A 27,172-nucleotide genomic window follows, 5' to 3' on the forward strand; every position below is an offset into this window, starting at 1 on the left:
AGTAGGAGAATGCAATAAAGTGATAGACTTAATTTGTCATGGGGTACTGATAAACATAACTGATAAACATTGCTGGGGAAGCAAACCAAGTTCCAGATACAGAACAAACAGCTCCCAAATTAACTGATATCTAAAATGCTTGTTTAGGTTTCTGAAGAGTTCAAGCTGATACTTGTGTGCAGTTCATCCCTTCCTCATAGAAGCTAGTTAGTTATTTATGGACACAATTAAAGTAGGTAAATCAGTGGAATGGGTGATTTTTTTAAATTCCTAGACTCAAGAGTTACTGATGTTTAGTAATTTTTAATCTACTGAAAAAGGCTTGTACTCACGGTCATTACTAGATGTAGTTTCCATAACACCATAGGGAGGGACCAAATGCCCTGCCATGTACTGTCGATATTTCTGAAATAAAGTAACATGTGCATTAGTGCATTCACACTCCATGAACAGACAGCTTTATTCAAGCAGATTTGCAGCAGTTTGTACAGAAGGCTTATTTTTAAAAAAACAGCCTATTTTACCATAAATGATTTGCAGCACAGTATAAAATATCCCAATGAATTAAAAGAGAATTGGCTTGTGTACTAAATGAATGGATCACAAAAATTAAAGTCTAGGAAATTCTTACAATGTCACTGACATCTGTAAAGTTGAGAATGTCACAATTGCAAAAACAACTATTTATTTAATGAATACTGTTGAGCAGTGTCATACAGAAGGCAGATTTGGTTTGTGCCCAGTTTTTTTTGCATGTACTATTACAGTTACAAATCTCTGCTGCGGAACTCTACTCTATATAATTACGCAGCTGATTCTCACAGCTGTTTCTGCTTTATCACTGCATCATTTCATGACAGTAAAAGGACTAAACTACACTATTGGTAAATTGACAGAAAAACAATTTAGGATATTCTTTAAAATATTAAAACAGCATTAAAATTAAATGTGCAATATTTTAAATCTTTCTTTTCACATTCCATGATTGAACTATTTTCTAACATAGCACAGCTTTGTGTTGGTCATCATATCCCATGATCACTATGACCACAATCTCTTGCTGACTCCATTCGGAAAGTCTAGAATACCAATAACGCTGTCCCTGATCATTTCCTGGGTCACCTTTACCCACACCACTCACCTGCCCTAATCTCACTATCCTTGCCCTACCCAAGTATTCATGACTTTATTTCAAAGACTACTGATTTGTGCAACTGTCTCTGCATCTATGTTCTACACCTCTCCCCCTAAGGTTCTCCTGCAGTCCCTCCATCCACCCTCACCCTAATACTGCAATATTCTGCAGCAACTACCCATCTCTACCAGTGTCTTCTGTTCAGCCACATGCTTTCCAAGATCTGTTGCCATAATCCCTTTCCCTCAACTCATTACCAGTTTATTAATGTCACCATCTCATTCCGGTCCAACTCCCTAGTCAATTCTCTCACATCTCATCGCTTTCTCACTCAAAAACCCATCTCACTATCCTTCTCCAATTAATGTTCCATTTCTAATATCCTTTTGCTCTTTAAAGGTTTTCAAAATGCTCACAATGCCTATTGCTGTGTCCATTTCACTCAGAAGCTCAGCGCATTCAGCTGTAGTCTATTGCACAAGGCAACAAAATTCTGAAGACTGCACTAATAATGCTTGTAAAAACTTTAACTTTGATTATTTGGTTTAATCTGGAAGAATAAAAAACAGTTCCTTCCAGAGGAATGCTGATTTTGTTTTACAGTTTCTTTAAACCAGAATAAGTTGTGGCTTCACACAGCAAATCTTTGTGCTTGCACAACATTACTACAAACTTGGGAATTGGTTTAGCTCAGTTGGCTGGATTGTTGGTTTACAGAGCAGTGTGATGCCTACTTCCAGGTTCAGTAAACAATAGACAAAAAAAATTACGATATTTTTCAAAATGCAGCAAGTTCTGTGATCTGGAAGGATTTGTCTCAAACGAATGGTGGCCCTCAGGTTCAGTCACCACCAGTCACATCTCTCTCCTCCTCGCAGACCATAGGGGCTGTTCTATGACCACAGTGATACAATAAATCCTGCCTCACCAAAATTACTACAAACTGGGGTTGCCTTTCCAAAGCTTTCACTCAGTGCTGTGGGGCAATAAAAAAAAACATTTTTTAAAAAAAGACAGCTTAAATATTGGGAACAGTGTTCAATTTAACACTGGGAACAAATTTCAGATGAACCCAATCACTCACTTTCTTCTCACATTAGGTACTTTTACCTCTGTGTTAAAACAATGCTCTCCTAAACTGATTACTCAGGTTGGGGGGTGTTAAATTTAACAGCAGTGAAACAAAATTGAGGTATATGCTTTGGTAATAGACTGTTTTGCAATAACAGCATTATTGCCCCATTCATCAGGATTTCATTAAAATGTTTCTAAATCTACAGTTTCCAAAAACAGCATGAGGCAGTGGATTAACAAAGATTACAAATCGTTATCTTGATTTGCACATTACAAATCTGAAGGATTTATACTATTGATGGCAGAGGATTATTTAGTTTAAAATTGTTACAGATCTAGATTGAGCTCCCCAAATTATTTGACATTTCAAAAACAGAGATTCTATTTAGGAATGCATGAATCGACATGAGGTTTTATGGAAAACAGATCTGCTACCATTGAAAAGTCACAATTATTTGGCACATGAAAAATGGCTTTATCACTGTGGAATGTTTCCATGCACATTACTGGCATTTTCATGACATTAACTTGAGACTGCACATATTCAATGCCTTGGAACACAGAGTTACATATCTTCCAGGCAGGCTCTAATTAAATGTGAAACTTTGGTCACTGCCCTCTAATTGTACTGCATTGAAAAGAAATAACCTCCGATCTATCATCGGATGCCAAATCCCGCCAGATCACCAGAACAGAATAAAAATATATCTGTCACAGTTTCTAATATAACAACCAACCCACACAGTGTTCAAGTTAACTTTCAGAAACGAAAGAAACATACCTACAAATATTCAATAGTAAATGCAATGAACAGTGCAAAGCCAGTGACAAAAAAAGTTCTGGGATTAGTCTCTGGTCTCTTAAATGACCCCTGACAATTTACTAGTGAAACGTTAGTGTCCATTACCATCAGTTTCCACTTCTTTTGTAGTGGCACTACTGGAAAACATCAGACTTGTGTGGAGGTATCCCACACAGTCATACTTTCCTTCTTTTTCTTTAATAGTCAGATATTCTAATGACATGTTCTTCTAGATATATGGATGAGAAATATGATCTTTGCTTATGTAGCAAAATGGAGAAACTGGAATAGCTTTCCTCAGAGAAGATAAAGACATTTAAGAAAGGGTGTGAAAATCATGTATTGTTCATAAGGATAACCCACTTCCAGGTTCAGTAAAACAATAGACAGCAAGTTGTGGTGATCTGGAAGGATTTGTCTCAAAGAATGGTGGAAGCAAACTCAACCAATTTCCAAACAGAAATTGGGCAAGTACTTGAAGGTGGAGAAAATGGCAGGGCTCCAGTAATGGAGCCAAGGGCTTGGGTGATTTGATAGCTGTTTCAAAGAAACAGCGGGGGCGAGGGAGGCCTGTCCAATAGTTAAATGGACTCTTCCAGTGTTGTAACATTCTATAACTCTAAATACCTTGATTAGATTATATTCCCTACAGGGAAACAGGCCCCTCGGCCCATCAAGTCCACACCGACCCTCCGAAGAGTAACCCACCCAGGCCCATTCCCTGACCCTACATTTATCCCTGACTAATGCACCTAACACTATTGGCAATTTAGCATGGCCAATTCACCTAACCTGTGAGATGAGGATTTAATCATTAGCACAGGTAAGTTTTTTCTTTTAAATTTATCTATGCAACCAATAGTCATATATAAAAGAAATACTTTATTCCATGCAGCAAAAGGAACTGCCTGGCAAATGGGTGACCTGGTGATTAGAAATTCTCTTTTGAATGTTTAGAACAATACAAAGTTAAAAATCACAACACCAGGTTATAGTCCAACAGGTTTAATTGGAAGCATACTAGCTTTTGGAGCGACGCTCCTATAGCCTGGTGTTGTGTGATTTTTAACTTTGTACACCCCAGTCCAACACTGGCATCTCCAAATTAGAGCAATACAATACTTTATTTGGAACTGCTCTCTTCCTATGCCATTATTTGCTCATGAACAAAACTCTTTCCCTAATTTTATCTTCACTCTTTTCACAGCCCAGACAGCACAGCTCAGACTGCACACATCACAGACAGACAGGCAAAACTAACAGCTTTGTGGCATGGCATTACAGCACCAAAAGCCACTTGTACTTTGAATTAAACAGTTAAGCATTAAAATATTATGGCTTCAATCAAAAATAAATTTTAAAGAGTTTAGTTTTAAATACTCAAGGAAACTTTAATTCTCCTAGTATTATAATGAGAGCAGAGGATGGCAGGATTACATCATCTCTATACAAATACTTTAATCTACGTACAAGCTATATTATTTCAAAGACCTGAATCAATGGTGAATATAAGTACAAACATTGCACTAGAAGCACAAAACAGGATTTAAATCTGTCAAAAATCACCTCTTGGGCAAGCCTGTGAAGGGAGGTCTGGAGAGAGGAGTAGGGCAAGGTGTGAAAACTGGACAAACTCTCCTTAGTCCAGTTGGCTCCAGCATACACATTCCTGCCTCCATGGGATTCTCCACAAGGGTAATTTAGTTTAAGAAAAAGTGCCTCAAGTATTCCTGACAGTAACTGCTTTAGATGCAATGCCTGCATTTACAGTGCAAAAATTACTTCCCATATTTTTATAGACAAAGACAAAACCTTCCCAGTTCACAAACTACTTGCAGAAAATGACCCACAAAATATATCAGAATTACTTCTCAACATTTATTGATATGATCAGCAAAGAAAATGAAATTTAACAAAAAACATAAAAGCCTAATGTCTACTGTCAGCATTGGAGTCATTACAAGATAAAGTAGCCCCATTCAGTTGTGGAAGCAATTCTGCTGTTGACAGAGCTGTGAAAGGCCTTTGACAAGGCCCTGAGCAGTTTTATACAGCACTTGGAAGGTGATTAGATTATAGTGATGACATATGATTGCATAGTATTGTTGTGTCCCTTTAGGGAATCATCTGACAGACACTTGTTCTGATATCTTTCAGGACATGTTACAAGATACTTGAAATTGTTCATTGAGAACTATTTAATCTGACAATGTGTGAGCTGTGAGAGCCCATTAGAAACAGTGGAATGAAAGCTGGGAATCAAAATAAAATACATGCAAATTATAGATTTCTATTTCCACAAGGAAGAGCTGTTAGCAGCAGCGGCAATGTGCCAGAAGAGAAGTTTTTGATTAAACAGTGACAACCACAAAACCATGAGAGAAGCTAATGCTATGTTGGCCATTATCTTAAGGGCTGAAATACAAACAGAGGGGAAATAATGTTGCACAGAGACTGGATGAGATCTTATCAAGAGTACTGAACACAGTTTTAGCACCAATCCAAACCAACAATGCAATAGTGTTGGAGGGTGACACACGATATTCCTTGAGATACCTATGTACCGCTCTATGAAATTCCAAGACAGAGCCATGGAGAGACTAAAAATATAATTTATGCCCAAGTACAACCAAGCAGACTATCAAGTAGTCCAACAGGTTCCTGTACATGTAATTCCCATGCTTGGCAATAGCCTCCAGTACACTCCTGCAAGGTCTTGTGATTTTTTTATAACATCAAAAGATCCTCAAAAGAACGTGAACTTTGAAACCAGTGATGCACTAGGTCAACAGATGGAGGAGAAACAGGAGGTGGAAGCACAGGAGAACAAAGATGATGCAGAGCAGAAAGGTCTCCTAGCTACATAGGAGAGTGACCAATACCTAACAGGGTCTCACAAATATCAAATATCACTCAATTCAGGCACACTATAGCTGAGCCCTTCTAACCTGGGGAGCTGTCCTGGTTTGGAACACTAAGCTGCCTTTGAGAACGCTACCTGGAATACATCAACTCTTACTCAGAAGGATACACATCTGTCCAAAAGTTCCACGTGTCTTCACTATGTCCTTGCTCCCCTTCATCACTTCGATCTTTTCTTCTTCTACCTGTCACGTTAAGTTGTGCTGTCCATATTTAGATTATGTTGAAAAACAGCAAGTACACTCAGTCACAAGTGAAACAAACGCAGTGACCCACTCCGTGCTCTGCCCACATGGTAGTCTTTCTTCTCAGCCACAGAGGACGTGGAGACAACCTGCTTGCTATACTGCATGCTCCTCAGCTGCAAGCCATCCAGGCAATCTCATCATGGAAATACCAGTGGGAGAAACTTCTAAAGATTTCTGCACCATAACCTATCATGGAATCCTGACTTACAGGTGTTCCCTTTGTCAGAGGATACTCCAGCTTCATGGCTCTCCTGCACCAGTGAAGCAGAAATTTGTTTCATGAAAAAGCAGCCACAGGAATGACTGGGATGGTTATCTAAAAGTTAGGCCTGATCTACTGTCAGTCCTCCATTGCTATCCTTCCACTATTATGCAGTCACCCCACCTGCCTTCAGTCATGCCTATCAAAAATATCACCACTCAGACAATGTCTTACAAACTGGAATTAATGCCTACAGCCAGCCAATACTGGAGAAACTCATTGGGTCTGCCAGCACCTGTGGAGAAAGAGTTAATGCTTCAAATGTGATAAGATTCTTCTTTGGAAGATAATGCATACATCTGGTGTCACATTCTTCTTTCTGTTTCATGAAGATAACCTCCAAAATAAAAAGCGAGGATCTTCTCATATTCCTCATGCAGATCCTATCCACTGGTTGGTAACCATATGGAAACCCATATTATTTTGCTGATATTGATTGTTAGAGCCCTCAGTGAATTTTCATTATTTTTTATTATTCTAATATTAATTTTGGTTTGGAGCTGTGAAATGGAAACGGAGGGGTGAAGATTACTTTTGGACTGTGGGTAACAGCTTGTGTTAAAAGGAAAGCAGACCAAACAAGCTTTTGTTTACTTGTGAAGTCAGGTCTGGAAGTTAATTGCAGGTTGGCTCCTGATCAAAAAGTTGCGCAGGCATAGAAAATTCACTTCACAAAGCTGGGATGGACTGTATGGTCTATGATGGTCTGAGGTCGGTCCTCTACGAGATTATGGTCTGGGAAATAAAATTGATCAGGTTTTCCATTCCTAACTGCCTATGACCAGAAACCTCATTTCACTCAAAATTAAGAAAACCAATTGACATACTCTCAGTTCTTGTAGATTAGAGAAGATTGGAGTACAAGCTTTGATTTTCTTCTGTTCTTTTCACTTAATTCAACCAGGCACTTCCAAATGTTGTACTCCAAATAGGGAGATAAAACGTAGTTTTGCCACACTGAATAACACACCTCCACAATTTCATTCCTTTCTCACATTTAAGTATTATTCTTAGAAAATCCATTTTCACAGAAATCAATTTTCACAAGTTTGGTTTTTGGGCCATGAACAAAATAGAGCAGGTGTCTGTCATCAGTGTTAAAGCTTTGGCTTGAACAGTGTTGGAAACAGTGGGATTCCAGGAAAACACTGAGTAAGACTTATTCCTATTCTGTAGAAGGCAGGAGAATACGGTCAGGTAGTATTTATTGTGAGCCAGCCAAAGGGAATACTCAAGTGTTTATGAGATAGTAGTCATGATTTGGAGATGCCGGTGTTGGACTGGGGTGTACAAAGTTAAAAATCACACAACACCAGGTTATAGTCCAACAGGTTTAATTGGAAGCACACTAGCTTTCGGAGCGTCATCACCTGATGAAGGAGCGTCACTCCAAAAGCTCGTGCTTCCAATTAAACCTTGGACTATAACCTGGTGTTGTGTGATCTTTAACTTTGTGTTTATGAGAGGTACTGAACAATGACTGTTAGTCACAAAGGTGTATCCAGCCAGAAATAAGACTTCTGGAAAAGTAAAAGGAGCAGGAGAGAGCAAATTAACATTTGGATCTCCAGAAGTGAAGCATCAGCAGAAATTGTAAAGGAGGAGGCGGTGTCATCAAAATCAAGACACAAGAAAGGGAAATGGCCTATTTGTTTTTAAAAAAGGGTTGGGCAGGTGTTAAATTTGCCATGGAAAAGACAGATTTGTAAAATGCAAGGTCAGAAAACTTTTAGTGCAATTATTGAGGCAATTCTTCAAACTATGTACTGAAATCCTGCCAGGGACCCAAGGGAATAGAAACTCAGAAACTGATACTCCTTTGGATGTTGAGTTAAAGAAGAATGTTTCTTTTTAAAATCAGTTCTTACTTACAAATGACTATACATCAGGAAACAAGACATATCAGATTTCAGCAGCTATAATTTCAGCTGCAGCATACAGGTCCATTAGAAAACCTTTTCTTTTTAAAAAAAGGTCTATTGGTCTCATCTCATTCATAATGCTTTATCACAACTTCATACTTTACAATGCTGTCAGCCTCATGCCCATCTCTCAAAACTTTCACATGTAGTCAGCTAGAACACCCAAATATATTACATGACCTATTTCCTCCTCTCCTGCAGGATGAGGTTTGTACAACAGGAGGAAGTAGCAACCAGAGGGGGCTCACCTACCAGGCAGATCATAATCCACATGGAGATGATTCCAGCCATAATTAATCATGTAACATAGCATTGATTCCAGACTAGATAGCCCAGTACCTTCAAGACACTTACATGACATCACATGTGTCACTGATAACTGCCTCATCTTCAGTTACTCTGAATGACTGTTTATACATTGGCTACATTGCAATGTACAGATCAGTAAGCACAGAACCAAGATTCTGAATATTGTATCCATTTGCATAGCTAGTTTGTAAATAAAATTAAAAATATCTGACTTGACAAACCTACTCTTCATGGTATACGTTAAAAATGGAGAGAAAACCAATAAATGCATCAAATCAGAACAATGGTGAGGTTGATGGTAACTTGCACCTCATTCTTCTGATATCTATATCTGACCAACTGTACATATTTCTGGCTTACAAATTGCAGCTAAGCATCCTCAATGGCCTTATATTTCAGTTAGCTGACCCAAACTGGTGTTGTCATGTTGACACATTGCAGTTTGAAGCCAAGCCATTTAGGCCCAAAGCTGCTCAAGGTCACACTCCATAAATGTGAAGTCTCTTCCAGTAAAGTCAGTAACCTTTCATCTGTGAAGGCTGGGTAATACTGCACAGGGGCACCAGAGCAGCCAAAGGCACATGGGTGACTGGCTGCAAAGAAAAGAACAAAAAATGATTTATTTACATTGTATGTAACACCATACGATTTAATTTAAAATGTTCTAAAACACATTTATTTTGTCATACTTTGACTTGTGCCATTGTGGTCAAGTGAATGCTGCGATATTCAGTAATTGAGGAAAAGCAATAGGAGAGTATTGGTGAATGTGCAGTTGGGATCGTGGTAACTGATATTGTACTGTGAATTGTCCAGAATGACTGCCTTCTTACTCCAAGAGTGGTCTTTTCACAATGGTGAGGTGGTGCTGCATGCAGCTGAGAACTGCACAAACCTTGATATGAGCTCTCTAGTACAAGAGGGCTCCTCCAGTTGACCCATCATCATGGTGGCTTTCGTCATGTGCATGCAGCAACCTTGTCCTGCTCTGCATCATACTCCCAATCCTGCTGTCTTTAAAAGGGAAACGGCTGAACTGAACCCATCTCCAGAACAAACTGGTTTTGTGCAAAATCCTTGGAAATGCAAACAATACTTACAATATCTGCAAAGCTACTCCCTGTAGTCCTGAAGTCTCAACCAGCGATGAAAAGCATTAAACATCTGCAGAATGAAATTAACATCCAGGAGAAAATGAACCAATAACTTATGATAATGTCTGCTAGCTCTCTAAATACTGATGTTGGGTATGGGCAGGGAATGTCACATCTTCCCTGATGTTGAGCAGATAATATTCAGTTGTGGGAGGTAGAGAGAACAAATGAGCAAGAATGAGACTGCTTTAGCTGGAATGATAATCTACAGAGTGACATCACTAGTATCAAATCAACATTGTTCACTCAATAGCATAGTGTTATGCCTGCTCTGCGTACCTCCTCCTCCCCAGATGGTGCCTGACTGGCCGTGTTTTTCCAGTACCACACATTTTGACTCTGATTTCCAGTCCTCACTTTCTCCTATATCTCCAATGACCATTCACTGCAGACATATCAAAAGGTTCAACAAAATAAAGAAGAGCGCTCATCTGGCATGATTAAGCCCAAAAGATAATGTAGATGCTGTAAATGCCAATTTAGAGTTCTAACAGCATTCACAACAATCCCAAAAAGGCAAACAAATATTGCCAAGTTATCATCCATTGTGTATTGCCAATTTCTGTTTAAACTTTGTCATAGATTTCATCTCAGCAGTAGTTGTTCTTAAATATGAGAGAAAACTCAACCTTTGCATAAATTAATAATGCCTCTTTGCAGCAAACATTGAAGTTTATTGTTGTTCAATTGGAGTACTTCATTTCAAAATCCCAAAAATTACAACAACTAACATGTGCTTTAAAATCCCACAGTACAAAATCAGTTAAACCACAAATACATTTTTTCCCTGCCTTTAAAAATATAGCTGCCCCCATTGTTAACAAGAAAGTCAAAGCAGTCAGTTGCAGGTTCATGGTTTGGGTATTGTGCAAGATATTCAGTACAGATGGTCAGCAGGGACCTGCACAAGTAAATTGCATGTACCATACAATCCAAAGCACATCTTCAACTGCATAATACCTTGGCAAATACAGGATGACCATGAATTGGAAGAGAAAAACATCATAACCTGAAGTACAATTGTAACATATCATATACTACCACATTAGTCATGTAATCGCCAATAGACAATCTCAGACTAAAACCAGCAGTCAAATTAAATGAAATAAAGCAGACTAAGAAACAATATTTCGCATAAAACAAGTTGCAAGATACAAGTTTAATACTTCTACAGGAGACAGTGGAAATTAGAGGCTCACCTCTGAAATAGTAAAACACCATTAGGATTTCAAACCCTGTGATGACCATAGGCTTTTATTAGGGTTTAAATTATTGCATCACGTACCCTTTAAATCTTTTTAAGATGCAACAGAAGCCCATTCACAAAAGGAAGATAGGTTCCATAACTAAATTAGATGTTCCATCATTTGTCTATTATCTCGCAACTTGAAATAAAAAAAGTTACGAATGGAACTAAACATTTCATGCAGTCAAAAAAGCCAGAGTCTAAACTTTGTTCTTGACTACAAAGTGATGGAGTGCACAGATCTGAAAGAAAGCTGCTAAAGATCTAGCAATCTTTGTGGTTTACCCCTTTCCTGTGTCCATTTGCATCTGACATCAAGTCACAGGGGTCCCAGGGTGCCTAACAGCAATATTATCAATCAGCAAAAACGAGCCAATCATACTCAAGTACTCGCAAACAGCAAATAGTAGGTAAAATGCACAGAAGCTTTCACTTTCACTCAACAATTTACCGAAATTAAAGTAAATGATTGAGGCATATAGGCAAAATTATAAAACAGCAGAACCAAAAATATCAAATTTCAAATTCCATTTCAAATTTGAATTTCACAAATGTTCAGCAATAACTATGGACTTAATATGCTGTTAAGATCTAGTTAATGCTATAAAACAAACAAATTCTTGTCAGCGCAGTAATTTCCAAATGTTTGCAATGGGAGGGAAGCATTGTCTCACTGACAGCAATTTTTGGATTTCTACATTTAACTACCTGTGTGAACTCAAGGTTTCCATTTCAGAGAAAGAGTGATTATATGTAATGTTATTAGTTTCATACTCATTACTACTAAAACATCTCTGCTAGGACACTTCAATCTCTGCAATGGATTATTAATACCTCAAGACATTTTTTCAATAGAAAGCAACCAGATTAATACACAAATGTTGCACGTTATGACTTACACACAGACAATAACTGGTCACGTACATCAAGGATCCCAGAATTACACAGACTTCTACTTTGCTACAAATGTGTCCAGACCTTCAGGTACTGTTTACTAATAAAAGGAATTCAAATGGAGTATTCCACTGCAGTGAAAAGAACAGGCGGCATAATTTTCAAGGCATTAATATTAATTCGGTTATAAAAAGGCAGATGAGAAAAGTACTATTAAATTTGTTAATATAATAATTTGATTAAAAGATGTAAAATTCCTTTCTTCAATTACATTTTATTACCTCCTAGTACTAAACAAGCTCTGTCCAAAAATTAACAATTTAATTGAATGATAGGTTTTGGCGTTTAATATTTTTGCAAGGGTAAAACAGAAATAAAGCCTTTCATTAAGCCAACCAGATCCCATAAAATCCTGAATTCAAATTGATCAGTACATGCACAAGAAAGTCCCTTCAGCTATATACTGGATGCATGTAAAACATTAGACAAAATCAGATTTTGCAAACCCCTCACATCCCCCATCACCCAACTGAACTTACATTTCTCAGAGTACCAGACTACAATACAAACACAGGCAACCTGTCAATTCACTTGGTTCCACCTTCCAACATTATGATAGAAAAATGTGGAAAGCAATCCTCTGCAGCTTGTCCTTTGCTCAATCATAGGGAATTTGACTGGGATGAAAGTTCTACTGATTTTCATGGAGAAAAATAGAGGCGCCACAAGGTAACCACAATACACATTTCTTTTTCTATTGACCCTGCCTCTTAACAACCACAAGATAAACATTGACATAGACTGATTAAAAACAATGATCTGAAAGTCTCTCAATGAGTTCAGGTGTTTATACTATTATATTACAACATGAAACAGTCACAAGAAATATCCAATGAATAAAGTGACAAGATTTGTTGCTGCTCCTTAATTACCCAAGGACATGAACTGAAATACAAATTATGATTTAGAAGCTCAAGGCCATTCAGCCCCATGCAGCTGCTCCCCATTTGATAAATCAGGAGTGATTTCATTGGATACAATTCCATTTTTCTTTCTACCCTTCAGTCAAGAAGCTATCTAACTCAGGATTATAAATATTCAACGATCTTACCTTTACTGTGGTTTCAGGTAGATAATTCTATGGGATCATGACCAGAGGGGGGAAAAACCCTGTCTAAAATGAGAGACCTTCGTTTTAAACTATGCCCCTTTGTTGAAGTCTCTCCCACAACAGAAAACATCCTCAGCATCCATCCTGTTACATCCCTTCAGGAACTTACATATTTGTACAAGATCACCTCTCAACACTTCTAAATGCCAATGGAATACGGACTCCACTTTCCTTCTAGGATAACCTCTCATCCCAGGAATCATTCTCTTGAACCTTCTTTGTCTTGCTTGTATTAAAATTGTATCCTTTGAGGAGATTATATCCTATAAAAGGATATCAAAACTGTACAGAGTACGCCAGCTTTGGACTCATCAATACCCTGTATAAATAAAGTGAAACTTTCCTATTTTTGTACTAAATTCCACGTGTAAATTTCAAACTTCCACTTGCCTTCCTAATCACTTGCTGTGCCTGCACACTAACTATTTGATTCACATCACAGAACAACTCAGATCCCTCTGTACGAGAGCTTATCTTTCTCCATTTAAATAATATACAACTTTTCTATCATAAATTTCCACATTATATTCTACCTGCCAAAGGTTTTTCCCACTCAACTTATATTCCTTTGCAGACTTCTTACATCTACTTCACAAAATATTCTCTGACCTAAGTGCGTCAAATGTAATTATCATACATCTGTCCTATTGACAATTATTGGTGTAGATAAATAGCGAATGCCCCATCCCTGTGGCACAGCACTTGCTAACCAATCGTTTGGACATGCCAATATGTAACCTCCTACACTATTAGCTCTTTTTTAATAATCTTTTATATAGTACCTTTTTAAATACTCTTTGGAAAACCAAGTATATCACATCAGTAGGTGATCCTTTATCCAAATTGCTTATTACCTCCTTGGTACACTAAAGTTCAAACACTATTTTTCTTCTGCAAAACCATGTTATCTCTGCCTGATTACATTAACACCTTTAGTGTCTTTCAGTGCCTCCCAAATAATGGATTCCAGCATTTTTCCTATGATAGATGTTAGGCTAACTGGCCTGTAATTCCCTGTACCCTTCTCTTCTTGGATAGAGGAGCTCATCTTGCTAGTTTTCAATCTGATGCACAATACCTGACAGTACAAATTATTTATGCACTCAAGTCAAAAACCCAACAAAATTCATTCAAGGATAGTATCTCATTAATCCTCACGTCTTAAATTTAATCACTTTTCTTCACCATGTTATCACAATCTTTCAACTTGCTACATTCAACATTCATTACATACAAATGTTTGTTTAATATGGAACTGACTACATTTAGGATAAGTTCCCTTTTTCTGAGGCGACCAGAGACCAAGTTAATGTTGGAATTTTGAGGCATTCCTTCAGATTTATATGCTGCACACTCATTTTGTAACATAACAGTAACTGTACTTGAAATAACTTGCTACATGAGAAGCATTGAAAGTGAGCAACAGAAGTCTTTCCATAAAAGAAAGTTATGTTCATTTACAGCTGGCGTACTCTGTACAGTCTTGATATCCTTTTATAGGATATAATCTCCTCAAAAGGATACAATTTTATTACAAGCAGGACAAAGAAGGTTCAAGAGAATGATTCCTGGGATGAGAGGTTATCCTAGAAGGAAAGTGGAGTCCGTATTCCATTGGCATTTAGAAGTGTTGAGAGGTGATCTTTTCACACAATTTCTAAAGGAACCGTTATGCAATACAATGGTCAGACCTCATGAAACTAGACTCTTATGAGAAAGCCCAGCATCTTCCAGCATCCAGGAAGGCTCACTGCTGTGACAAGTGGGGAAAGCTGGTGATGCAGCCTGGCCCAGTCCATGAACTTGGTGTGTCCCCGCTCCCACACTGCAATGCTTACATTCTGGCTACACCAGCAGAGCTGAAGTGCAGAAACAGCCACTAAGGAGATTGGAACAGAGACACAGAGACACAGAGACACAGAGACACAGAGACACAGAGACACAGAGACACAGAGACACAGAGACACAGAGACACAGAGACACAGAGACACAGAGACACAGAGACACAGAGACACAGAGACACAGAGACACAGAGACACAGAGACACAGAGACACAGAGACACAGAGACACAGAGACACAGAGACACAGAGACACAGAGACACAGAGACACAGAGACACAGAGACACAGAGACACAGAGACACAACGTCAAATGCCAATATTTGTGGATATGGGTGTACATGGACATAGCCTATGAAGCGTGCCCAGAGATGCTGTTGCAGGATTTCCAATATGGAGATCATTTGGAGCAAGTGGTGAGTTAAAAAGGTGCTCGCTCTGGTTTCCTTGTCAAGATTTCCCATCGTTGAGCTTGGTTTGGCATGTTGGGAAATGTGGGAGTCTGAATATTAATGAGACAAGTTGCAACATTTACAACACTTAATAAGCAACAGACCATCAACTGACATCTCACCACTGCCTAGCCAGAATCTCACTGTGTCACTTGTGAAAACTTTGAAAGATGAACAGAGAGGATTATGATGATGAGATGGGCCTCACTACATTTGTTGCCAATTTTGCCATCAACCACATTAATCAGCTTGATAAGATTCAGCTCACTGCAAAAAAAAGCCTTGCCATTTGATTCCTTTCGACTAGCAATCAATACTTACGCAATTTAAACTGACTGACTGTCAGTGTAAGACTACAGTGGTTGTTGCAAAAAAAAGTGTACTGACAGCACTATAGTTCCATGTTAAAAGTTTTTAAAAATGCCATCAATTTAATCTGCTTGCCTTGTATTCACAAGATTTTGTTAATTCAAAATGTTAAGATTAAAATGATCCCAAAAATATTGTGCTTTTATTACTAGAGATTTTGAAAGTCTTTTGATGGCAAGTATTTCTATCTATAACATAGCAGCAAGAATCTTGCACAAAATAAGAGGAAATATTCAAGTTACGACGCTCAAAAATTGCAACTCAGTTGTAGCAAATCTATTTAGATATGAAATCAAAAACAAAGTACAGCTATAATTACAATTTTGTTTTGTTTTGAAATCCATGCAAATATTAATTGTATCAACTCAGCTGGATTTTAAACATAGACACACATTGGGACACTGAATTATATTACATTCTTCTTTGAACATACAAGGTAGCTTCGGAAAATAAATAAACTGTTCTTACGTAAGTAGAATAAAATCAGCCCAATTCAGTAAATAATTCCAGGTCACAAGAACCTTTAAAATCATACTCTGTTCCGTGGAATACCTTCCAGGCATGTGGTTGCTGTCTCACTGGAGTGGTGTAATGAATAATTCCTGCTTCTCTCTGGCTGAGCAAGACTCATTCTGATTAAATCAGACTATCCACAGAGGATTAGTACATACAACCTCTCTTCCTGCAGGTTTCTCTCTCCTGACCTAGTCAACAGCAAGTATAACACATTTTACAGCAATAGTCAGCTGAAAGAGTCACTGAGGGCTTACTTTAGCCATAAGCAATATAGTCATCTCTCACAGATCATTTCACATCCCTTCTACACATTAGATGGGAGGTTTGCACTAGAGGCTGTTCCCAATAGATGCGGCTACACAAAAGATTCATTTATACTTCATTCTAAAAAAGTAGTACTGCTTGCTGTACATTTTTAACTAGAAAGGTCTAAAGTGGAAGCACATAATTTAATTCGAATTACTTTTTTTTAAAAATGCGATTTTAAGACTCTGATTATAGCAAAAAATACAAATTACTAGAAATTTGCCATCTCATGAATATAGTCTTTATCATGCTTTTGCTGAATTACTGATTCAACTAATTTTTTTTTTTATTTATTTGGATGGGTCCACTCCTAGATCAAGGCAACATCTAAAAATTTACATTTTTTCCTGGTATTTTGAAAACATATGCCCCTTTAATGACAGTAGCTCAGTCCCACAAGTGTCTGCAGCTCTCTGGAATCTACTGAATGACATGTGTACTATGTTTAAACTTAAGCAAGCTATTCAACTGCAAGGAATATCACAGATGAGGCAAATTTAATCTATAGCTGGTTTGTAACAACTTCCCAGGAGGAAGCAATCAACAGTAGCGTTCCAGCTAACAGTGCTCTCAACCTAGAGTTGGGACAGGGTGGCTAACTCATTCAGATTTTATTTTCCAAAAAACAAACTTTAGAACACAGAATGAAGAGTCAACATCTTCAGTAAGGCAAGAGCTATTATCTGTGACAAATAAGCCAAACACTGGGCTATTACCATATTTAAATAAATATCTTCACTTTTTGGTTATTATTCTTTAATACATTTTATCTGATGTATCCAAGATTTCATGGAGGAAGGTGTGGACCTGACAAGAAAGTCACAGAGGGAATGGTCTTTACGGAAAGCAGATAGGGGTGGGGAGGGAAATATACCTCTGGTTGTGGGGTCTGTTTGTAGTTGGCAGAAGTGGCAGAGAATGATGCAATGTATGTGGAGGTTGGTGGGTTGGAAGAGGATGACCAGGGAGAATCTGTTCTTGCTGAGGTTGGAGGGGTGGGGTTCAAGTGTGGAGGTGCAGAAGTGGATGAGATGTGCTAGAGGGCATCATCGACCACATGAGGGGAGAAATTGCGGCCTTTGGAGGAGGAAGCTATCTGGTGTGCTCTGTGATGGAACTGGTCCTCCTGGGGAGGTGATGGCAGAATTGGAAATAAGAGATAGGTGTTCTTACAGGAGTTAAAACATGTCTGCAAGACAAGGGGATGGAGACACAAGCAGCTATGGCCATCGAGGTAAAAACAATGACTGCAGATGGTGGAATCAAAGCTACTTGGATGCTGCCTGTACTGCTGTGCTCTTCCAGCACCACTAATCCAGCTATGGCCTTCATCAAGACAAAACGTTATAAAACAGTGATATCTGGAATTGTCCACCAGAAAAGAGAAAGAAAACTCTGAAATTGTTTAGCAGCTGCTTGCTATGCTATTTATGCTGTAGGTTTCTAAACAAAAACAAAATGCAGCTTGGCAGAATTACCTCCATTGTATGTATTCACCTTTGTGAAAATGTGAAATCAGCATACTTTTGAATACTCAATCATGAAACAAAATAAACAAAAACAATTTTAGTTATTACAAAGAAATTGCTAGATTTTTCATATGTCAACATGTGAATACATAAACATTGTAATCATTGAACTTGGTTATCAGTGTAGAACTGGGTAAAGAAACAGTTCAAAGACTAAAAAGGTTGATACAATTAAAATTAGCTTTAGAAAGAAATATAGACAGCAATACATTATTAATTCATATTACAGCAGTATTTGTACGCTTCAATTTTATATAGAATATATGAATCATTTAAAAAGTTCAGATCATGTCAAATGCAGAAATGACCTCCCACATAAGAGCCCCCGAGGGATGTTTGCAGCATCAAGCCTGCAAAATAGATGGCACCACAGAGTTGGTGTTCACTTGAATGGAGACAGATCTCTTCCTGGATTTTCTCTAACATGGAGCCCATAACCCCATTACTCTCCCAAAATACATGGCCATGTCTATATCCTTGGAATCCATTCTGTGTGCTGTATTTTGCAAATTTCTTTGAATTAGACGGAAATGAAAAAATGATGCGTCAGGATCTGAATGCTAGCCATTTCCAAACAATCAACCATTATCCTTCTCTGATCGAACAAATGTGCCTAAGTAGGATGTTAACAGCAAACCTATTCAGTAAATGCACATTCAAAAATGAGAACAGGAATACTATTAAATATATTTTGGGTGAGCACACTAGTATGCTAGTTGGATGTTTTGGAAATTTTTGGAAGAGTGAAGTTTTAGTACTCTGGGTTGAGTTCATTTATTCCTTGCTTTATGTATTGTGTCACTGGCACAGTGTGAACAATCTATTCCATGACCTTTCAAATCTGAATCAGTTTGGAAAGAATCAAGATCTTATCTAAACAGAGGTGACCTGATCCAAATGCACTGCATCTGATACTGGAATGCAATGTCTGAGAGGGTAGAAATCAGAGGACTAAACACATTATACTATTTAAATAGGGTAAAAACGCTTGAGACATTGTGTGAATGAAAACTAACTGAACATATTCAGAGTTGGAGTTTTCATTGAAATGTAAAAAGTAAAATAAAAACGCCTCTACAAACTTTTACATCGGATTTTCCCCCAGTGCTTTCCTTCAGAATCCAAATTAATTGCAGTCTTCCTCTTTCTAAATCAATTTTTGTTGATCCCAGTGTATTTTTGGAGTAACTTTCTCAAGCCTTACTACTGGACATAATTAAGATCAATTGCAGAATTATGGGTTATTTTCAACGTGTTAAAGACAAATAACTGCATAAGCAACAAACTTAAAGCTAAAGTAAAATAAAGTTGAAAGTAGGATTTTATTACGACTAAAAATACAAATCCAGTCAGTGAGCAGCTCAATTGGTCTCAGAATATTTTCTTAAATTCACGAACCTGTACTTTAGAAGTTATGGATTTCACGATTATGTTACGGAAAATAAACCTCAAAAATAATTTCAGAAAAATATTGGTGCTTTTCTCCAATATCATAACAGGAGAGGCAGGGTGACAATTTGCAAATGTGTCGGCAATGATTGAGCTGATAGCAGTCTCATCCTAGTCAGAAAGTTGTGGGTTTAAGTCCCAAACCAGCACTAGAGCACAAAAATCTTGACAGACACTGCAGAGAAAATACTGCACTGTCAAATGTGCAATATTAATAACCTCACTCTTCACAGGTAGATAGTAAAAGATTCCCATAGTACAATTTCAAAAGGGAAACCACAAAGGAGCCCTGGGAATTACAAACCAGTCATCATTTAAAGAAGTGATCTGGTAATGACCATATTACTACTTTTGAGAGCTGAGTGTGCAACTTGGTGGCCAGATTTTGAACATTATAACAGTAACTCTGCTTCAAAAAGCACCTCATTAGCCATGGTTATGAGAAAGGTGCCAAATCAATGCTTCAGCTTCCACCCCTCACCCCCACTAATCTCCACTGTCTTGACTATGTTGTGAACTATAACAATTTAAAGTAAAAGCTACCACCAACTTCCTAACTACTGGTTTGGAGCAGCTTTGACAGATGGCATTGCTACAGATTTGGAAATTGTCAAATACAAATCACAGGTAGCTAAACTGGATAGTGTCCAAAAACATGCACATATTCAATGTCTGATTAACACTCCGCCTGTTAATCGCAACAGCAACTTTGTGCAGCCTGCTTATCCGAATGTTCTCTGCATTCTCTGTTAACCACATGATTAACTGGTGGAGGTCAATAGCATGAGTAGCTAACATACATAAAGCTAACCTACATCTTTTAAAAGATGCGTATCATAGTTGAAGCAGCTGGTAGGTGAATAGGCTGAAAAGGAGGAATGAGACGATAAACAGTGGATTCCAAAGGCTTTTGGTACTGTACTGGGTGGTTTTAGTAATAAAGCAAGTAAAATATCATGTATCAATGAGGGAGAGCATAAGGAGACCCTGTAGACATGATAAAAATGATAGTAGTAGGAGTAGGTAATGTCTTAGTGAATCATAACTCAAGCTGTCTAGATAGCACTTTTTCAATTTAAAGCTACATTTGGAGGGGGTGGGAGAGAGAGAGAGAGAGAGAGAGAGAGAGAGAGAGAGAGAGAGAGAGAGAGAGAGAGAGAGAGAGGAGGATTCACATCTGGAAGAACACAAGAATAGTCAGAGTAATCATATGATAACTAGAGATTGTGACAGAAGGAGAGAAAATACAGCATAACAGAACATCAGCAAATTGCACCAGACAAACTAAATGCTGTTTTTCTGAATGCATACAATATTCATAAGCAATTGGGTATACTGTTAACCAATACAAACTGTAGTTTCCAGGTGACCAAGACTGGGAATTTAACATTCAATGTAAGTGAAATTTTGGAAAGTGATGATACTGCCCCTTTAACAAGGTTATAGAGTCACAGAGTCAGTATATTAGTATATTTAGTATTGAAGAAATAATTGGACTGAACATTGACAAATCCCCAGGACAATAAGATTTTCACCTTAGAGTATTGAAAGAGATGGTAACAGAGATAATGGCAGCTTTGGTGATCATCTTTCAAAATCCTATTAATTCTATAACAATGCCTGCAGGTTGCAAGTGTAACTCAGCCACTTAAAGACAGAAAGAGAAAATAGGAAACTCTACACCTATAACACTGATATCAGTGGTAGAGGAATGTAATTACTCAATGCTTATAAAATACTTCTGACTGGGCAGTGTCAACATGGATTTATGAAGGAAATATCATCCTCGACAATGAAGAGGTTACTAGTAAAGTCAAAGGGGAAAACCAGCGGGTGTAGTCCATTGGGCGTTTCTAATGGTTTTTCATAAAGTACATGCAGGTTAGCAAATAAAGTTAAAGCAAACGTGATTGGGGTTAATATACTAGTACAGATTAAGGATTGGTTAATATGTGGGAAAAAAGGAATAGGAATAAATAGGTTACTTTCAGGTTGGTAGACTGTGAAACAATGGAATACCACATGGATTAGTGCTTGTACCCTAGGTCTTCTTAATCCATGATTAAAAGTCTGCAGGGATGAGATATACAAGAAAAATGCAAACAAATGCTTCAAAGGGATTTTTACAGACAGAAGTTCAGAGGAAGCTTACTATATTGATCCCAGGTATAGAGGGATTTTCATATGAGGAGTAAGTTAAAAATCACATGACACCAGGTTATAGTCCAACAGGTTTATTTGGAAGCACTAGCTTTCAGTGCACAGCTCCTTCACCAGGTGGATGTGGAGAATAAGACCATATTATTCTCCACAACCACCTGAAGGAGCAGCGCTTTGAAAGCTAGTGCTTCTAAATAAATCTGTTGGACAATATAAAAGCTGGTGGTGAGATTTTTAACTTTGTCCACCCCAGTGCAACACTGGCACCTCCACATCATGGCCACCTCAGAGAAGAGGTTGGGTAGTTTGGACCTGTACTTAGTGTAGATTAGAAGAGTGAGATGTGGCCTTATTGAAATGTGCAAAATTCTGAGGTGTTTGATGGGGTAAATGTGAAGTTGCTTCCCCTTGTGGGAATGTCTAGGACTAGAGAGTCTGTCTCAAAGTGAGAAGTTGCCCATTAACAAAGATGAGGAGGACCTTTCTCTCGATATGAGAGAGAAGCTCTGAAATTCTTTACCACATTGGACTGTAGTTGGCCAGGTTAAGTATATTCAAGGTTGATATGGACAGATTTGTAATCAATAAAAGGGAATTGAGGGCTATCGGGAAAGGCAGGAAAGTGGAACGAGGATTATCAGATCAGATATGATCTTCTTAAATGACAGAGCAGACTCAAATGGGCTGAATGAAACATACAAAATGCTGCCAATGAGATCACCCTACCCCTCCACCCAACCACTGCTAGTTCCTTCCCTTGCTACACAGTTACTACTTTGCTCAGGGACTGGGTCAAAGAGACAGTGGGTGAGGCACCAGGGGCTCTTTCAGCTAATACCTCTGACTCAACTATTTGCTATTTGTGCTTTTGCAGTTCATTCCTACAACTTAAAACCAATTCTGCAATAATGTAACATCCATTGATTTCAGTGTGCCAATATGTTTGTGCATTGCAGGCAAATTAATGGCTTTCTTTATAGATATTCCTGAAAATCGATCTTTTGAAACTTGTTGACACACCTCTGGAGCAGGTAGGACTTGAACCTGCACCTTCCAGCTTAAAACATTAGGGTCACTACTACTGTGACTTAAGAGTTTCCAGTCTCATTTATACATCAAAAGTTATCCATCTGTCTTTTCACCACCTTGTCAACCTCTTCAACCACCTTTGAGTAGGTATACACCAAGCTCCTTATTGCTTATCTACATTTCTTAAAATTGTACCATGTGTAGTATACCTGCTTGGCAACAGCCCAATTCACCATTCTGATGTCAACAATCCACACTACCATTTACAACATTGCTAAGTTTCACATGATCCACAAACTTTATTCTGTCCCAGCCACTCAGTGTAGGTTACTTCAGAAGCCTGGAGGAAAGATAATGGACCAACACCAAGGCAAATGGTTTCCTAGTCCATAAACTATCCAACTACCGTCATCATCTGGTTTCAAAATCAACCACTGAACAAATTCTGCAGTGATACCAATATCTTTCCCGTAATTCCACTGTTTACACCTTCTGTCTCTCTTGGATTAACCCATTACTGTTACAAAGGCACTTTGCCCATGACATTCTCACTTCTGATGTCAGATTGACTGACCTGTAGTTTCCTGGTTGGCTCCCTCCACTTTCTTCAATAATGCCTTAAAATGTTAGGGTGCAATTCAGTTGTAGAGAACTATTCTTTGCAGCCAATGAGGATTATCATACTGCAACTAATGCCGGTTTTGTTTTGCTTTCAATTCTTTCAACAAATCTGTAATACATTCCATCTAGACTCCAATGTATCAATCTTCAATAAGTATTGTCTTGCACTTAGCAGGACATGATATTAAACACTAATGGGACATTATACTACATGAGTCTAGAATACTAACGTGTCAAGTGTACTTGTACGTGAAAAACCATAGTAAAATGTTTAATAAGTTGTCCCACTAGTGTCTACAATGACCGAGGTCATGTATAATAAAAGTAAAATGAAGACAAGTTCACCACAGTTCAGTTAATAGTTCCTAGACTTGGGGAAAGCTGATTGGAGAATGATGGAATACCCTGAAGACAGTGTGGATGAGAGCACCACGCCAGGTCGCTGGACACTAGGCTGTTACCATCTAGAGCAGACAACCACCATGCCGGGCCACTGAACACTAGCACTGGGACAAGACTGCCTCACTGGGCTGAGATGGTCTTTCCCCTCCTCCAAGTGCCCCTGCCTAGCTGCAGACCTGGAATCTCTGTCTAGCCTGCAAATCAGGGCTAGGAGAGACACCTGCTCCTTGTTTGCCAGGAAACACCGGGCTGGGTTGGAGCCATATCTGGCACTGCCACCAGAGACCTGCTCCTTCACTCACTGGGCTGTAGAGCTAAGAATCATAAGAGCAACATCTTGACCAACACCCTTCTCTTAGCCACCCATTCAAACCATTTACTGTACACACGTTTTTGACATTTCCCAACATTACAACAGTTACCAAATTACAAATATTACAAAGCCAGCAGTGAACACATATCCACTTTGAATTTATTTAATACTAGTATTAGTCAACTAATTTCATAGTTGCACCATAGATCATGAGAATGCTGTCAAAATCGACAAAACAGTAAGACCTCAAAGTAGAAATGTGGCAACGAACTCACAAAACTAAACAGCATCAAAAAATAATCTCTAGATTATTACCTGGCACAGGGTCAACAAGATTGAAGAGGTAAATGCATGGCCCAAAGATTGATGTGAAAGAAAAAGGTTTGAATTGATGTGATATTGGCACCAGTACTGGAGAAGAGAACTATTCCAATGGGACAAGCTCCACCTAAACCATGCTGGGACCAGAGTCCTGGTGAATTCCATAAGCTAGGCTGTGGACAGGACTTTAAACTGCAGGAAAATTATGCAAAAAATGTTAATAGGGGATGTATCAGGAAAGGTTATTAAAATTTCCAGAACGAATAATAGAATAGAATGTGGAAAGGCTCAGGAATCTAACTTCTGGTATAGTAGATAAGGGGACAACCATGACAAGAAGAATGGTTAACATAGAAGTGAGGGTGTTGTACTGAAATGAACAGAGAAGATGAAACAAGTTAGAAGGAGCTTGTACCATAGACTGAATTTGGCAGGTACAACGTGGGTGTAAAAGAGACCTAGGGATCTGGACTGGGAACTAAATATCCAAGGACACATGTCCTATCCAAAGGATTGGCAGGCGGACAGTTGGGGAGGGACTGTCTTGTTGTAAGAAATAAGCTCAAATCAAAATCAAGTAGTGAGAGAGAGTCAGAAGGTGTAGAATCTGTGGGGATAGAGCTGAGGAACCACAGATAAAAGGTAAACCCTGATGGGAGTTGTGTACTGGCCTCCTAGCAGTAGTCAGGAGGTGGGGCAGAAAAGGAGTGCAAGAAACAATAATTGTGGAGGACTTCAACATGGAGGTGGACTGGGAAAACCAGGTTCATAGTGGATCTCCAGGAAAGGAATTTGTGGAGTGTCTACATGATTTTCTTTTGTAGCAGCTTGTGGTGGAGCCCACTAAGGAACAGGCAGTTGGCATTTGGTGATGTGTAATGAGGCAGACTTGATTAGGGAGCAGGTGAAGAAACCTCTAGGGGCAATGACCTTTATAATGATAGAATTAATCTTGCAGTTTGAGGGAGAAAGGCTGGAAATAGATCAAACAGTATTATAATTGATTAAAGGTAACTACAAAGATAAGATGGAGAAGCTGGCCAGAGCTGATTTGAAGGGGAGCATGCTCCTACTCCACTGAACTCATCTCATCCTTCAACTCCAACCTCTTCCCCCTTGGTTTAGGGGATTCCCACCTACATCCATGACACCAACCACGCCCTCTATCTTTTCAATAACCCAGTTCCCTGGCCCCCAGTGCTTTATCTTCACTATGAATGTGCAGTCCTTATACACGTCCATACCTTCAGGCCCTCAGCTTCCTCATCGCCAACAGACCCATCCAGCCCCCCTCAACCAATACCTCCTCTGCCTTGTCGAACTCACTCTCAACAACATTTCCTTTAACTCCTCCCATTTCCTCCAAATCCAGGGGGTGGCCACGGGCACCCAGATAGGCCCCAACTACGCTTGCCTCTTTGATAGCTATGTCCATCTCTTCAGTACTTACAGACATCGCATCCCAACTCTTTCACCATTACATCAACGACTGTATTAGTGCAGCATCCCGCACCCAGGCTGAACTGGAGCAGTTTTAAATCGACTTCTCCCACAATTTCCACCCCGCCCTCAAACTCACTTGGTCCATCTCAGACACGTCCCTCCCCTTTCTTGACCTCTCCATTTCCACCTCCAGTGACACTCTCCAGATGGAGATTTACTTAAAACCCAGACTCCCATAACTGTCTGGACTACACCTCCTCCCACCCAGTACCCTGTAGGAACTCCATCCCTTTCTCCCAATTCCTCTTCCTCCACTGCATCTGATCAGATGAGGAGACATTCCATTCCCAAGCATCCCAGATGTCCACCTGTTTTGATCTACATCTTTTCCTCCCTCTGTCATCCTGTTAGCCCTCCATTGCACCACCTCCATTCCCTATTCCACTGCTCTAAACCCCCCTTCCAAACGCAATAAAAACAGAATCCCCCTTATCACCTATCCGCCCCACACCAGTCTCCACATCCAACGCATCACTAAACACTTCCACCAACTCCAACGAGACCTCACCACCAAAGACATCTTCCCACCCCTCTCTGGCTTCCACAAGGACCATTCCTTTTGACAGTCCTTGTTTGTACCACTTTCCGCACCCCCCCCCCCGAATCCCTACACCTTCCCCTGCAATCAGAAAAAAAATGCAAAGTCTGCTGGTACACCACACTCCTCACCTCCATGCAGGGCCCCAAACAGTCCTTCCAGGAGAGATCGAGGCTCACCTGCCTCTCTTTCAATCTAATTTACTGCGTCAGGCACTCCAGATATGGTCTTCTCTATATTGGGGAGAGCAAACATAAACTTAAGGAACAGGTCACCAAGCATTTCAGCTGGACCCCCAAGGGCCAACCGGACCTCCCAGTCATCACCCATTTTAATTCCCCTTCCTACTCCCTTTCCGACATGACCATCCTTGGCCTCCTCCATTGCCACAATGAACCAAACCACAAATTGGAGGAACACCTCAATCTTCCACCTGAGCAGCCTAGAGCCCAGAGGACTTAACACTGAGTTCTCCTCCTCCCTTCCCAGCCCCACCACCTCCCTTCCACTTCTCCCTGCTACCAACTGGATTCATTCCTTCCATTGACCAACCAGGTCATACCCTCTACCTGTCTTCATCTATGCCCACTTCACCACCCTACCTCTACCATCACCTTTATCTGCAGCTCCCCTTACACCCACACCCAGTCGTGAAGAAGGGTTACACCTGAAACTTCAACTTATCTA

The 27,172-nt window shown here is 39.2% G+C and overlaps 1 protein-coding gene across 5 annotated transcripts in view; it reads right to left on the reverse strand.

The window, feature by feature from the left end:
- rapgef4a (Rap guanine nucleotide exchange factor 4a) overlaps positions 1-27,172 on the reverse strand; it is a 289,463-nt gene that overhangs the window by 145,863 nt on the left and 116,428 nt on the right. For 3 of the 5 annotated variants that reach the window (XM_072579213.1, XM_072579211.1, XM_072579212.1), the window contains exon 5: positions 333-405. In XM_072579213.1, coding sequence (XP_072435314.1) covers positions 333-405 — 73 coding nt within the window. Of the gene's footprint in view, positions 1-332; positions 406-16,266; positions 16,407-27,172 lie in introns of those variants that run through there. The other 2 variants (XM_072579215.1, XM_072579214.1) reach the window with 2 other exon arrangements.

The sequence above is a fragment of the Chiloscyllium punctatum genome, chromosome 10 (assembly GCF_047496795.1).
Source record: "Chiloscyllium punctatum isolate Juve2018m chromosome 10, sChiPun1.3, whole genome shotgun sequence".
NCBI lineage: Eukaryota > Metazoa > Chordata > Chondrichthyes > Orectolobiformes > Hemiscylliidae > Chiloscyllium > Chiloscyllium punctatum.